This window comes from Prionailurus bengalensis, chromosome B1, assembly GCF_016509475.1.
Source record: "Prionailurus bengalensis isolate Pbe53 chromosome B1, Fcat_Pben_1.1_paternal_pri, whole genome shotgun sequence".
NCBI lineage: Eukaryota > Metazoa > Chordata > Mammalia > Carnivora > Felidae > Prionailurus > Prionailurus bengalensis.
Window position 1 is genome coordinate 138429192 of NC_057344.1, and position 15411 is coordinate 138444602.

At 42.3% G+C, this 15411-nt stretch overlaps 1 protein-coding gene across 2 annotated transcripts in view; it reads left to right on the forward strand.

Annotated features, from left to right (window-relative positions):
- SCD5 (stearoyl-CoA desaturase 5) overlaps window positions 1-15411 on the forward strand; it is a 166941-nt gene that overhangs the window by 104294 nt on the left and 47236 nt on the right. For both annotated transcript variants that reach the window (XM_043572356.1, XM_043572357.1), the window contains exon 3: window positions 10736-10941. In XM_043572356.1, coding sequence (XP_043428291.1) covers window positions 10736-10941 — 206 coding nt within the window. The remainder of the gene's footprint in view (window positions 1-10735; window positions 10942-15411) is intronic.

A 15411-nucleotide genomic window follows, 5' to 3' on the forward strand; every position in this document is an offset into this window, starting at 1 on the left:
CTCCCCAAACCAATGTGCCCAAAACCAAAGTCATGACTCTACCGTCTCCCCCTCGACCACTTCTAGTTTTCCCTGCCAGAAATCTGGGCGTCATTCATGATTTCTTCATTTCCCTCATCATCCCTCACTGCTCTCTTTTAGCCAATCTCTTCAAGTTCCACTTTCTAGGTAATATCTTGCATCTGCACACCTCTCCTCTGTGCTCCCCTCTGGTCCAAGCCACCACCATTTCTTGCTTACACTACTGCAAATGCTTCATAAACTGGTCTTCCTCCTGCAACACGTGCCCCTCTCTGTACTGCAGCCAGACAGAAGTTATCGAAAATTAAACCACTCTCTAACAAAAATAATAACAATAACAATAACAATAATAATCTTTTGGTGGCTTAGCGTTGCATTTGGAATGAAATCCAGCCTTGTTGTGATGGCCTCAAAGGCCCTGAGTGATCAGGCTTTTGCATCGCAATACCCGCTTTCCACCCCAAGCACACTTCACTACAATTTTGACACTAAGTCCCTGAGCTGGCAGCAGATCCCACAAGGTAAAGCCTCAGCCCTCCACATGGCCACCTCCACTTCAGGTGACAGCCGCAAGTAGGGTTTCCTGGCCCTTGTGCCTTTCACCAACCGGCTACAAACTCCCACAATTCCCTCAGGTTTGATAATTCACCAGAACAATTCAGAACTCAAGAAAGTGTTGTACTCTCATTACAGTTTTAATTATAAAGGATCTGATTATCTGATTAGAAAATCAAGACCAACCAATGGGAGAGACACATAGGGCAAGGTGTGAGGGTCCCTCGGGCAGAGCTTCTATGCCTTCTCCCGGTGGAATCAAGGTGTGCTACCTTCATCAGTCAAGAAGCTCCTCTAAGCCTGTGCCCAGAGTTTTTACTGGAGTTTCATTACAGGGGTATGGTTGATTAAATCACTGGTCACATGGTTGAACCCAGTCTCCAGTCCCCCTCCCCTCCCAAAGTGCCAACCCTCTAGTCACCTGGTGGGTCTTTTTGGTGACCAGCATGATCCTGAAGCTATCTGGGGGCCCACCACAGTCACCCCATTAGCATAATAAGGAAACTTTTTATCACTCCGGAAATTCTAAGGGTTTGTAAAGCTCTGTGCCAGGAACCACTGGGGACAAAGACCAGATATATTCTTTACTACACCACAATACCTCTCAGACTTCACTCTTGCCCCACCTCCTTGCACACAACACGCCGGTCTCCTACTTCCTGGATCCTGCCCAGTCCTTCCCTCTGCCCCAGATAGCTCCCTTCTCCCTTCCATCCAGCTCTTCCCAGCCTGCAGATTACCTGATAAGAAAAGTCCTTGCCTATCTTCCTGTCCCTTCATTATCTCCCATACATTTGCTTCATAGCACTAATCTGAGTCTGAAATGATTTTATTTATGTTGACTCCTTTAACTTTGTTTGTCTCCTCCATACAATATAAACTCCTTGAGGATAGAGCCTTGATTGTCCTGTTTCTTATCTCCTAGCACATACCAACAGTCAGTAAATATTTGTCCAATTAAAGAATAAATGAAGTGGGAAAGATAAGGATGATCAGACCAGTTGAAGCTCTTTGATTGTCAGAAGAAGAAGTGTTTAGGCTTGGTGAGAAAAGTAGCGCGGAGAGGTTGTTGGATAATAAACAAGAGGATGATAGGTATTTGGGGAGTATGAATATGGAGAGGATGGTCACAATGTACCACATGTATTGCCCAGGGGGAAAGGACTGAAGGCCCTATGAGCCAGAAGGCTATTACAGGAGTCAAGCAGACTGACAAAAGCCTGAATGGGGTGGCAGGGTAGGAATGGAATGGAAGGAGAAAATCTGAGATTTTTAAAGGTGCCCTTGACATTTTTCTTTGCAGTTGTGACTTCTTATTTTGAAATAATTTCGAACTTACAAAACACTTGCAAAAATACCATGAAGAATCCTGGATACCCTTTACCCAGACTCACTAATTATTGACATTATTGCCTCATTTGCTTTATTACTCTCTTTCCTTTTCCATATGTGTGTATATGCATTCTTCTGCGTTCCTTTTTTTTTTTAATCATTTGAGACTGTTATAAACATCATACCTTTTCATTCCTAAAGACTTCACTTTGTAGTTCCTAATAGGAAAGACATTTTGTAAGAACACAGAACATGGACCAAAATCAGGGGATTTAATGTTGATAAAATGCTATATCCATGATCCTAGCCCAAGAACCTGTTCTGGATCCTGTATTACAATGAGTTGTGATGACCCTTTAGTCTCCTTCCAAGTAGAATATTTCCTCAGTCTTCCCTTGATTTTATGACATTGACATTTTTGAAATGCATAGACTAGCTATTTTGTAGAGGGTCTCCCATTTTGGTTTGCTCATGTTTTCTCTCACTTACATTCTGTGCATTTTTGTCGGGAATGCATTAATAATCCTGTGTCCTGAGCATCAAATAAGAAGCATATGATATCGCTTTGTCATTATACCATTATAGGTAGTATGAACTTTGATCGCTTAGTTAAGGTGGTGTTTACTCAGTGTCTCCTGTAAGATGACTATTTTCCTTTTGTAATTAATAAGTGATTTATGCTGAGATATTATAAGCCTATGTAAATATTTTTCCTCCATCAACCTTTTACCTAGTAGTTTTAGCACACATGGGTGATTCTTGCTGGAATCAGCTATTGCCATGGCACCTGCAAAACAATGATTTTCGCACTCCATGATTTCTTCTACCTATTTATTTATTTATTCATGGATTTTTATTTTATGAAATGGTTTTTAACTCATTACTGTTAGTCATCTTAATGCCTCCAATTATTTATCAAATTATCCCAGTTTGTTCAGTGGGAGGCACTACAAGTGGACTCCTATGTCTTTTTTCATACATTCCCATCATGTTTTGAGCAATTCTTGACTTTCTGGCACAACAAAATATACCACATTCCTCTTGTACTTTTCCTGCCTTAGGCCTGACATCGGCCATATCATCAAAGTCCCGACTCCTTTTAATGCGAAGTGATATTTAAAAAGCAAGATCTAGGAGCAAGGTGTATCCTTGGCTGCTGGGCTGTCATTATTTTTGAGGCCCTTTCTTCCTGAAATTTTGACTCATTGAGAGAAGGAGATATAGCTCAGGACACTAGCACAGTGGTCACATCACTGACCAAAAATACCTTCCAAAATCAAATTGGAAAGATTCACAGGAGGTCAATTTGTCTACCAAGAGGACTTCCCAAGCCATTTTTAGAATGTGTGTTAAAAATGTGTTTCTCGGGGCACCTGGAAGGCTCAGTTGGTTGAGCGTCTGACTTCGACTCAGGTCATGATATCTCAGTCTGTGAGTTCGAGCCCTGCGTCGGGCTCTGTGCTGACAGCTCAGAGCCTGGAGCCTGCTTCGGATTCTGTGTCTCCCTCTCTCTCTGCCCATCCCCCGCTCATGCTCTGTCTCTCTCTGTCTCAGAAATAAATAAACATTAAAAAAAATATGTTTCGGGGCACCTGGGTGGCTCAGTCGGTTAAGCGTCCGACTTCGGCTCAGGTCATGATCTCACGGTTTGTGAGTTCGAGCCCCGCATCGGGCTCTGTGCTGACTTCTCAGAACCTGGAGCCTGCTTCTGATTCTGTGTCTCCCTCTCTCTCTGCTCCTGTCTCTCTCCTTCAAAAATAAATAAAAACATTAAAAAAAATATGTTTCTCATTGTAAGAGATTTAAACAACGGAGTAATAAAAGAAAACATAAAACGCCCCTTCTTTGCAATCTTTAAGTTTTGTCAGCACTTTTTAAATCATGAAAGTTGGCTTTCAAATCTTAACCATCTTATAAAACCTCCCCAGGCCAGGGTGCCTGGGTGGCTCAGTTGGTTAAGCATCTGACTTCAGCTCAGGTCATGATCTCTCAGAGTAGCTCAGGTCATGATCTCACCCTCTGTGAGTTCGAGCCCCGCATCGGGCTTTGTGCTGACAGCTCAGAGCCTGGAGCCTGCTTCAGATTCTGTGTCTCCCCCTCTCTCTGCCCCTCCCCTGCTCATGCTCTGTCTCTCTCTGTCTCAAAAATAAATGAAAACATTAAAAAAAATTTTTTTTAATAAAAAAACCTCCCCAAGCCAAGTGCCACCTGAAGGCTGGTCGGCAGGTGGTAACTTGTTCTCTGGAAGCTACAGTTTGCCAGGTGGTATAGACTTCTGCCAGGCCCTTCTTGGGGACTTTCTGGGTTCTTCTTACAGATTGTCAGTATTATCTGGAGGGATATCAGTGCTGACCCAGTATCAACAATGGGGAAAGCACTGAGTGTTCTTCACTGTTTGAATAGTACAATGCTGTCATCTGAATGGGAGGAGATTAAATTCAGACCCTAGAGACTGAGATAAAGTCTATTTCAAATGAGCTTTATGGGCCCTAAAGAGTGAAGGCAGCAGTGTCTTCTCTTCTCTGATCCCCTTGGTAGAATGACTCTTTTTCCAGATAAGATGCCATGCATTCGCAAGACTCTCTCTCTCTCTCTCTCTCTCTCTCTCTCTCTCTCTCTGTGTGTGTGTGTCTCTGTCTCTCTCTCTAAAACCTGACTGTCGGAGCTGACATGTTGGTCCTAGTTTGTTTTTCACTACTGACTAGAAACAAAGATGTGTTACAGACACAGACGGAATTCCCTTTGGCTCTGTGTTGAGGCCACCTGGTAAATTTCCCCTTTTGGAACAATTGAGGTAGGGAACAGAACGACCTCAGTGGTGTCTGTTCAGAAGCACACATCTGTTTGCAGCTGGGCTGGGGGAAAGCTGATCGACGCTTCTGGTCTCAGATCTGTTGACTGGGACAAGCTAAAAATACAGTTTACATTTAGCCTTCATCTTGCTAACCAATGGAAATTATGCGGGCTTCAAAAGACAGGCTCCCCTATTGCCATTTTAGAGGACTAGATTCGAGAATTATTTTGATCATAAAAGGAAGTTGGGGAAAAGTAGTTCTGATAGAGCGTGTTGTTTCATAATCTGCTTCAGTGGAGCTTTTGAGATTGATTACCTTTGCTCAAGTCCCAGATAATACTCAAAGGCCGTGCTTATGAAGGAAAAAATCACCGCACGATCAATTTCAATTTCCACAGTCTCAGCAGGGACCCTGTTCAGGGACGTTACCTATGACGGAGAGTGAAGTATTAAAGGTACAAGACACAGGGTGCACTTCAGCAAGGGCACCGTCACACTGATTGAGGTGTGGTTGGTTGATGCGTGCTAAGAAGAACAAAAGATAGAAGAAGAACGGTGTGAAGATGTGGAACTGACCAGATTACTAGACAAATCTTACTCTTTCATGTAGTTTTTCCTAACATGGAGCTAATGGCAGAAGCTGGGTTGTTTAGATTCAGGAGGATAGAAATGTTTTTTAAAAAATCTGTTTACCCCATATTCCAAAAATCAAAACAAAACAAAACAAAAACCTCGTTTATTATAACAATTTAGAAAATACAGGCAAACTAAAAGAAAAATTTTGAAAATACCTGCCATGCCATCTCCTAGAGAGAACCACTCTAAAACAGGTTGACTTACACACTTCCTTTATTTTTTCTATCTTTACGCACACGTTTTGATTAAAATTGTACTTATTATTTTGCAAGCTATTTTCTCTTAACTGTTTTCCCTTTCATCACTCCATATCAATGTTACAATAACCTTTTGTTGTTGTTGTTGACTGGTTTTTATTTCAAAACCAAGAGATGCTTTTGTTAAAAATTTCAGAGTATAAAGTAAAATATAAAAGTTTCTCCTCCTCTCCTCCCTCCTAGTCTCACTCCCCTGAGGTAACCCTCAGGTTTTTCTCTTAATAGTTATCTCCAGGAACTTCCTATGTACACACACATGAATGTATCACAAGGTACTCAATCAAATCCCATTATGTGGAAATTCAGGGTTTTTCCAGTTTTCACTGCATCTCTGTGGTTAAATCTTTGCATGCAACTGTGATTATTTCCTTAAGATAAATTCTAGAAAACAAATTTCTAGGGGGCGCCTGGATGTCTAGAAAACCAAGCATCTGACTTGGTTTCGGCTTAGGTCATGATCTCACGGTTTTGTGGGTTCGAGCCCCTCATCAGGCTCTGCACTGGCAGCATGGAGCCTGTTTGGGATTCTCTGTCTCCCTCTCTGTTTGCGCCTCCCCCATTCGAGCTGTCTCCGTGTCTCTCAAAAATAAATAAATAAACTTAACAAAAAAGTTAGAAAACAAATTGCTAAATTGAAAGACACAATTTTAGTGCTTTTGATATGTGCAGCCCGTTTGCCCTTCACATGGCTTGTGACAATTTGACACTCTTCCCGGTAAACAACACTGAACTTTTTTAAACTTTTAAAAGTATAACACCCATATAGAAAAGTGGACAAGCCCTAAGTTGGAACTGGACTATTCAATATGGTAGCCACTAAACACATGTGACTGCTGAGCACTTGAAATGTAGCCAGTCTGAATTGAGGTACACTAGAAGTGTAAAAAGAAACACTCACTTTCAAAGAATTGGTGCCAAAAAATAATGGAAAATGTCTCATTAATAATTTTATGCTAATAATATATTGAAATGATATTTCGGATGTATTAAGCAAAATATATTATTAAAGTTAATTTTACTTGTGTCTTCTCACTTTTTTAATGTGACTACCAGGGAAGTTTTCGTTATATATATTCTTGTATTATATTTCTCTTGGACAACACAAAGTAGGACATAGTATGGCTCCTCAGATAACAAAACCTACCACCTGAGCCATCCACTCCTCATTTGCTTCTCTTCCCCTGCCTGGTCTTCTCCAGCGCCCCCAGCTTCCTGTGCCTCAGTTATACCCGGGGCTCTTAGAACTAATGTAGCACTCTTTGCCACTCCAATTCTTTGCCAGGAATGATCAATAAACTCGATAAAAGTGAGCGTCCACTTATGAAGGTAATGAGGTGGCAGATTAAGACAGTACCGTAAGGTATAAACTCTGAGTCGCAAATGGAATCATTTGTCAATTGATTTGTTAGGATGTGTAAGTATTTAGGCTTCAGAAATTGCCACTGAGTTTAATATCATGTCCTACCGAAATGTGCACACAGGGCACAGACAGAATACACATACTCGAGTCAGTTCATTGATGGAAGTTCGCCATCCCTCTACGCCTCAATTTTGTTTTTCTTTCCCGTAAAGTGAGGATGATGGAGTAAGGCACATAGTTCCAGACAAGAGTAGTCAGCACTTTGTAAACTCTAGGGGCTGAAGAGATTACCAGGAGATTGCTGGGGCTGTGGGAGCAGCTAGTGGCTGTTTTCTCTCACTCTCCGCCTCCTGAGGTTTGCTCTCACCCTTCCCATCAGCCCTCCACTTGCCCTTCCACATATATTAACCATACCAAACACACCCTAGGTACACACAGCTTTTCATCAAAGACAAATGCCATTCACAGGTTGGCTCCCATTCCCAATCCCTCCAGGATAGAAGCAAAATGCAGATAAGGAGGAGGAAAAAGGCCCTTGGGTAAGCATACGAATCTTGCTCACTTCTGCCCTGTTGTTGGCTTACATCTTGTCCTTTGGATCACTTTTTCATTGGACTCTGCTTTAGCAAAACAATAAGAGAAGATTTTTTTTTTTTTTAAATTTTTTTTTTTTCAACGTTTATTTATTTTTGGGACAGAGAGAGACAGAGCATGAACGGGGGAGGGGCAGAGAGAGAGGGAGACACAGAATCGGAAACAGGCTCCAGGCTCTGAGCCATCAGCCCAGAGCCCGACGCGGGGCTCGAACTCACGGACCGCAAGATCGTGACCTGGCTGAAGTCGGACGCTTAACCGACTGCGCCACCCACGCGCCCCGAGAAGATTTTTTTAAAAACAATAAGAACAAAACAATAAGAGAAGATTTTTTTAAAAATTCATCTTAAAGTATTTTGGGCTCGATGATATGCTCGGACATTTGGAATCTGGCCAAAACCCTTGCTTCATTTCACTGTTGCAGGCTAAGTGGCCTCTTTTGGGAAGATATCCAGGTAAGAGGAGTTAAAGCAAATAAACATCTCTGTTCCGACTTGTCTTCACCATTCTTTTGTTGTGATTGTATTATGCTTAGTTGTGTGAGAATAATGTTTCTAGTTCTTCAGAAGCCTCTACTCAGAGTTTTTATAAAATTGCATTGTGATAAAGAACAAATATAATCTTTTAACAAGGAAAATGAAAGTTCTCTGTAAAAGACTTCCTCCCTCTAAATTTAGAGAATAAGGGAAATACCTTGTTGAAAGAGAGTGAACCAAGAATTGAAGGAGCACTATCTTTTTTCCATTACTGTTTTGACCTACTCAATGAACTTCAGCAAAATTCTTCTAAGCCTTAATTTTGCTGTCTGTGAATTGGGGACAGAGTATTCCCCTTTCTTCCGTTCATTTGGACATTGCAATAAACTAATGCAAAAGGAATAAATTATGCCTTGGGCTGCAGTGGTCTTGACTGACATTTGAAATTCCGTTCTAACTCCAGATTCTATGGTTATAAATAACAAATACTTTCTCTTTCCAACCACTGTGTTTAAATACTCTGGTAAAATCTAAAGACTTCTTTTTTTTTTTTTTAAACGTTTATTTATTTTTGAGACAGAGAGAGACAGAGCATGAATGGGGGAGGGTCAAAGAGAGAGGGAGACACAGAATCTGAAACAGGCTCCAGGCTCTGAGCTGTCAGCACAGAGACGCGGGGCTTGAACTCACAGACTGCAAGATCATGACCTGAGCTGAAGTCGGACGCTCAACCAACTGAGCCACCAGGTGCCCCTAAAAGACTTCTTTCGTATCTCACTAAGCCAGGCTATAATTTTTGCCTTGCACAGACTACCAAGAACCTCTTTTCTCTTTTTATAGTCAAAGCTGAGCACATAACTCTTAATGTCTTTCTACCTCCCCTCTCTTTGTCCTATTACCCAAGGGTGAAGCAAATTGAGAAGCTTTCAGGGGTGCTATTGGATAAACAAAGTTGAGTAACCTTCCAGCAGCATTGGATGAGCCAGAGACTCAATGAACCCCCTTTTGGTTAAAGAAACTATTGGAACTTTGAGAATAAAACAGTTCCCTCTCTTCTCATCAGTAGGATGAAGCCAATACCTGTAAAATGGCAGATTTCTAGTGAAAACATAACTATGTCCTGAATAGTATGGTATAAAAACATTATGATCTTTTTTTAAAACAAAGGGGCTTATGCACTATATAAATTTATTTTTATTTTATTTTTTAAGTTTGTTTATTTTGAGAGAGAGAGAAAGCACGAGTCGGGGAGGGGCAGAGAGAGAGCAGAAAAGAGGGAATCCAAAGCAGGCTCCACACTGTCAGAATAGAGCCAGATGAGGGATTCAGACTCACGAATCGCGAGATCATGACCTGAGCCTAAATCAAGAGTTGGGCACTTAACTGAGCCACCCAGGCACCCCTATAAAGTTATTTTTATTTTCAGACTAGTTTTCCTATCAAAAACACTACTTTGCCTGCTCAAAGTTTTGAAAACATTGTCCACGAAAAACAAAACTGAGTATAAACTGAAGGTCTATAGATAGCACTGGCTCATGGGTACTGATAAAGTTTCATTAATAATATCAGCCTAAATGACATTGGTTGGTGCCCTTGATAGCTCACCCAGGACCTCCAGTCTCTGGACACCCTTCTTCTGTCTCCCATCATAGGGCGGTCAATAGGATGTGTCCCCCATGTGTGCCTGGGTTTGGCAGAATCTGCTAGACAATGCTTCTTTTTGCTTGGGCAGCAGAGTCTCTCTTGGGATTCCACCAAGCACAGCCTGTACCTTAAGCATTTCTTCTCCTATGGCCAAGTACATCAGATTCCTCAAGGAACCAAAATCACTTCCCCTCCCTTCCTGTGACACACTGTTAGAGCACTCCTCAAACAGTATTATTTGTGTCTTGGTATTTTGCAGAGATTTGGTGAAGTAGCTTTTGGGTTTTTACTTACTGGCTTCCTGCTCTCTGTAAGTTGAATATGAAGGCTATTAAAGAATGAGATGGGGGCACCTGGGTGGCTCAGTCGGTTGAGTGTCTGACTTTGGCTCAGGTCATTACCTCGCAGTTCATGAGTTCGAGCCCACATTGGGCTCTGTGCTGACAGCTTGGAGCCTGGAGCCTGCTTCCGATTCTGTGTCTCCATGTCTCTCTGCCCCTCCCCCGCTCATGCTCTGTCTCTCTCTCTCTTTCCCAAAAATAAATAAACGTTAAAAAAAATAAAAAATAAAAATAATTTAAAAAATTAAAAAAAAAAAAAAAAAAAAAAAAAAAAGAATGAGAGGGAGGCCAGAGAGATTCAGGCCAAGAACCAACCTTCTTTCATACTCAAGATTGCCCCTCCCTCTGACAACAAGACTTCATCTTGAGACCGGATCTCTCTTTTCTTGATATGAATGCTCTCCCAGGAGATTTCAGTAACCCCCACCAGAACGTTCAGGTTTCCCCTCTCAACAAGCCTGGATCTCCTGCAGCAGGCACATCCCAAACACAAGCGAAGATCCCTACTAAGTGAAGATTTCCTCTTATTTTCATGGAAATCATCCCAGACCAACCCCAGGGGTTGAAATTGAGGTGAAGAGGTTGTGGGTTGAGGAAGGGAGCAAAGTAGAAGTCAGTGGTGAGGATGGTAGAGGGGTGGGGGTGAGGCATAGAGGGAGGCTAAGTTTTCAAGAAGGCGCCAGGGTGCTTTGTCTCTTCACTCAGGGTCTGTGTTCTCTCTGCAGAATGACATCTTCGAGTGGTCCAGGGACCACCGAGTCCACCACAAGTACTCAGAGACCGATGCTGACCCACACAATGCCCGCCGGGGCTTCTTCTTCTCTCATATCGGGTGGCTCTTTGTTCGCAAACATCCAGATGTCATTGAGAAGGGGAGAAAACTTGACCTCACTGACCTGCTGGCTGATCCTGTGGTCCGATTCCAGAGAAAGTAAGTGAACAGACACCATAGACTTGTCCCTCGGGGACAGGACCAAGAGACAGAGCACAGTGGAGTGCAATAATACCCCCAAGTAGTTCTCCTCATACCACTTACTCTCTTATTAGGATTTATCTCTGTTTATTCATTTTCTTTTGCTCATTAAGTCTTCCCTATTTACACAATTGTTTTAATTTTAATTTTAAATGGATTTCCTTTATGCCCAAATGTCATTTCCTTCAGACCAACCCACATGACTGATTTCACGGAATCTTTTTCTGTAGTTCCCTACTCCCCCATTAGAGTTTCCCTGGGGTGGTGGGGAGGGCGGGGAGAACTTACTTCATTTTAGTGATCCTTGACTCCAACAGCATTGGACTCTATCCAGGTATACTTCTCTGTTCTCCTGGAATTCTCTTATAGTGATGGCTCTCTTCCCCTGACTCCTAGAAATGTTACACGAGTAGATTTTTCTGCAGAGGAAATGTGATCATGTAACAGAGAGCCTCAAAATGCTTGTGTGCACTAATGGTGTTAGCTGAGCGTATTCAGCCAGTCAGCATTTACAGGATAAATCTACTCTCAACAGGCACATGGAGAAAATCGCTTGTAATTGTGCTGGCAGATAGAGTGGCTATTTTTCACCTTTACCAGGAAGCTGGCATAGACTATGTCCATGTTGGTCTGCATCTGCAAAGTTGGCCACTATGAGAGCATTTATAAATGGGCTTTTTGCCCCAAAGTAATGAATTTATGTGCAAAGAGAGACAATTTATGAATTACACTCTGGCTAGAGTCTTGATATAATATGGTGAAAACGTGGTTACCAGAGGCCATCTCCACTGACAAGCAAGAGTCATATTTGAGACCTTATCTGAATAGAAACTCTTGAAAACAGAAATGGAGGCTGTGCCTTTGTCTGACACAAATGATTCTTGCGTGAAAGGAAGTACGGCTTAGAATTGTGCTCACTTTCCCCCCGGCCTCCCTCTTTACATTGGAGTGGGCAGCAGCACATAGTGAGAAAATGGCGGACCGTGGAGATAGACTGCCTAGGATCAAACTTTGTGGCTCCTCCATGTGCTAGTAAAGACTGGCTCTTGACCATTATCTCCTACAGTTCTTATGAGCACATAATGGAAAAAAAAATGTATGGGAAATGCCTGGCTCATAGTTAAGAGCTTAGATCAGTGATTATTATTATTCCACAGGCAGTTGCTAGTTCAGAGGACTCAGTGTGTTTCCATCCCCTGCTTCTGTTGGTTTCTCCAGAGGGTCACTGTGTGCCTCAACACAGCTCTTTCTGGTGGACACACCCAGTATCAGTAGCCAAAAGTTCTCTAGCAGAAAATAACAAGAGGTTTTTGATGAACAATTAAATGATTTATTCGTTTTGATTTTTCACCATAAACATAAAGTCTTAAAAATCATTAAAGAAAATCTGCAAAATTCAGAACAGTGGAAAGAAAATAATTCAAGTCCTAACACATAAACACAGCCACAATTAATAATCTGTAGTGTATCTTTCCATATTTTGTCCACATATCTGATATATTTCATATGATGACAAGCATACTGCATATGTAATTTTATGTCTTGCTTTTGAACTTCAGATTATGTTGGAGGCACCATTGTTGAAGGCTGTGTGAGTTCACTAGTTGAGTGTCACGGTTTATTTAACGATCACTCTGCAGCTGAATATGTGTGTCGTTTCCAATTCTGTGATATAAATGATGTTGCTATATAATTAGTAATGCTTTGGGACAATCAGGCCTTAGATTAATTTGAAGAGCTCAGATGAGAAGGCAAAGGATCTTCTATTTTATTAATGAGAACTGGGCTGAGTATAATAGTCTGGGTTTCTCTCACCATAAAAATGGAAGATCTTTGTTTCATCTTTTTCCTTAAAAATGTGGTAATTTGATTCATTAGATTTGTACTCATGGCACTTATGTCCAAAGACTATTTCTAAATGCAAGCAGAAGAACAGAGACTATTTCAGCATGTTCCCTAAATAGTTACCTGAGAATATCTTTCCTCACCAGCCCAGTGACCAAAGGGGGTTGTAGCTATCCATCCACTCATATCATCCAGTCATATCATCATTTCGTATATACCATTGAGCTCCTGCTAAGAATTGGTGTTGAGGATACAACCTTCAAGATTGGCAGCTGTATCCCCCAGATTTGCAGACCAGCAGGGATCCCACAAATAAATGTACAGACAGTTATACCCTCGTGAGAGAAGTATTGTAAAAGCGTGCCACAGGAACACAATACGGGCTGGTGAGGGTGAGGGAGGGCCTAGGAAAGAAACTAGCTTCTAAGCCAAGACCTGAAAGATGACAAGAAGTTAGATGAAGATGGGGGAAAGGATATTTAATATATCTGTCGATACATAGAACTATATAGAGCCATTGAACTTTAGAACAGGGAGGGACTTTGTAAATCATTTAGCTCATGCCTTCCATTTCTCCTATGGGAAAACTAATAAACAAAATATAGATAGAAGGTTGGGGATAGAAGTACTGCCTTGGTCTTTTGGGGCTGCTATAACAAAAATACCATAGACTAGGTAACTTAGACAACTAATTTATTTCTCACAGTTTTTCAGGCTGGGAAGTCCAAAATCAAGGTGCCACAGATTTGGTGTCTAGTGAGAGCTCTCTTCATGCTTCATAGACAGCCTCCTTCCTGCTGTTTCTACACATGGCAGAAGGGGGCAAGGAGCTCTCTGGGGGTCTCTTTTGTAAGGACAGTAATCCCATTTGTGAGGCCTCCACCCTCATGACCTAATCACCCCCCAAAGGCCCACCTCTTAATGCCATTGCACTGGGAATTAGGTTTCAACGTGTGAATTTTGGGGGGACACAAATATTACCCTGTGGCAAGAACCTACATCTCAAATTATTTGCTCCGTGTTCTTTTGATTATACCTTGCTGTTTGAAAAGGGTTACAACAGTTCTCTTAAGTGTAGGTGAGTACTCATGTTCATTGGTAATTATCCAGCCTGGAGAACACAGAGATCCATAATCTGAAATAAGGCTTAGAATCACTGCACTAAAGGAGAGAGCTTCCAGAATACACAGAGGTAGTACAAGGGTTTGGATATTTTCAAGTCTGTGAAGCCAGCTTTATTGGTTCTGCCAGTCAGACTATATGGAGGCAACAGATTCCTTAAAGAATGAGTCCTTGCACTTGGGGTGTAAGCTGGAGGAGGGATGGACCCTTCATTGGCAGGACTGCCACATCAAGTCTAAGTCCTTGCTACCCTTAGCTGAATGGGGGACTCCTTGCATAACAGAGATTCGGCCCTGGGCCACTTTGATAGTACACCTTATAGAGTTGATCTCCTTGTCAGAATCCCCACCTGCTCCTCTATGGTTCTCTGAGGGCACCAGGCTCTGTTCTGGTTTTGATCCCCGGGGTTTGTAGCTAATTCACTAATGTTAGTGCTGCTCCAGCACTAATATTGCAGTTGGTTGATAAACTTGTGCTCAGCCATCCTCATGACAGTTTACCAAATAAAAGCTTGCCTTGTCAGAGAGCCAGGCTTGATCAACTTTCCATTATACAGTATAACAAAAGAGAGAAGATAGTGGCATTAAACATAACAGGAGGACAACACAGTTCAAGCTATAATTCTAGACTTTTCGTCTAAAGAAAATTTTACCAAGGCTATGATAACAAGTAGTTAACTGGACTGCTTCAAGTTTTGCTCTGCTGCCTGGTTGTGAATGACAAAATGGCAGGCATTAGGAGGTGAGAGGGAGAGAAGCTAGTGGTATCACATTCAGGCTTTGGCAACTGAGCCCTGCCTGAGGTTCTATGCCTACAAGAGTTGTGCTTTTCCCTACAGGGTGAGGAGATCACAGGGCAGAGGCACATACCACCTGGAATCTTCTCCCACTTGTATACGTTGCCTTGGGCTCCAAGGAACCTAGAATTCCCTGTCCAAATGGCTCTGAGCCTACTTCCAGAGCCTACACTGGCCTCTCCAGGGCTCTGTCCTCCTGGTAGAGATGTGTACACCCTAGTCCTGAACAGTCGCCAAGAGGCAGTGTTAGCCTGGAGATGAGTTTGGCTGTCCATAGAAAGATGATAGAACTAGGGGTGGAAAGAGAATGGGGCAGATCACAGGCTAAGGGCCTCCACCTCTGTTCCTGGTCTGGGCCCTACGAATATCAGGGTGAGCCTAGAAGGGGGCCACTCATAAGACTGGCAGTAGGTCTGTCAGTTAGGAATTGTGTTTGGCCAAAACCGAATAGAAGTTTATTTCCGTCACATATAAAATAATTGTGAAGGCCCAGGTTATGGTAGCAACAGTGTCAGTTGAAAACCAGATTCTTTGATCTTTCTGCTCCACCAACCTTAGCATGTGACTTTCATTTCTTTCATTTTAAGGTCCAGTGTGACCACGAGAGCCCTAATCAGGAGGAAGGTGAGGGTGAGGGGTAACACTGCTCACCTGAGTCAGTCACC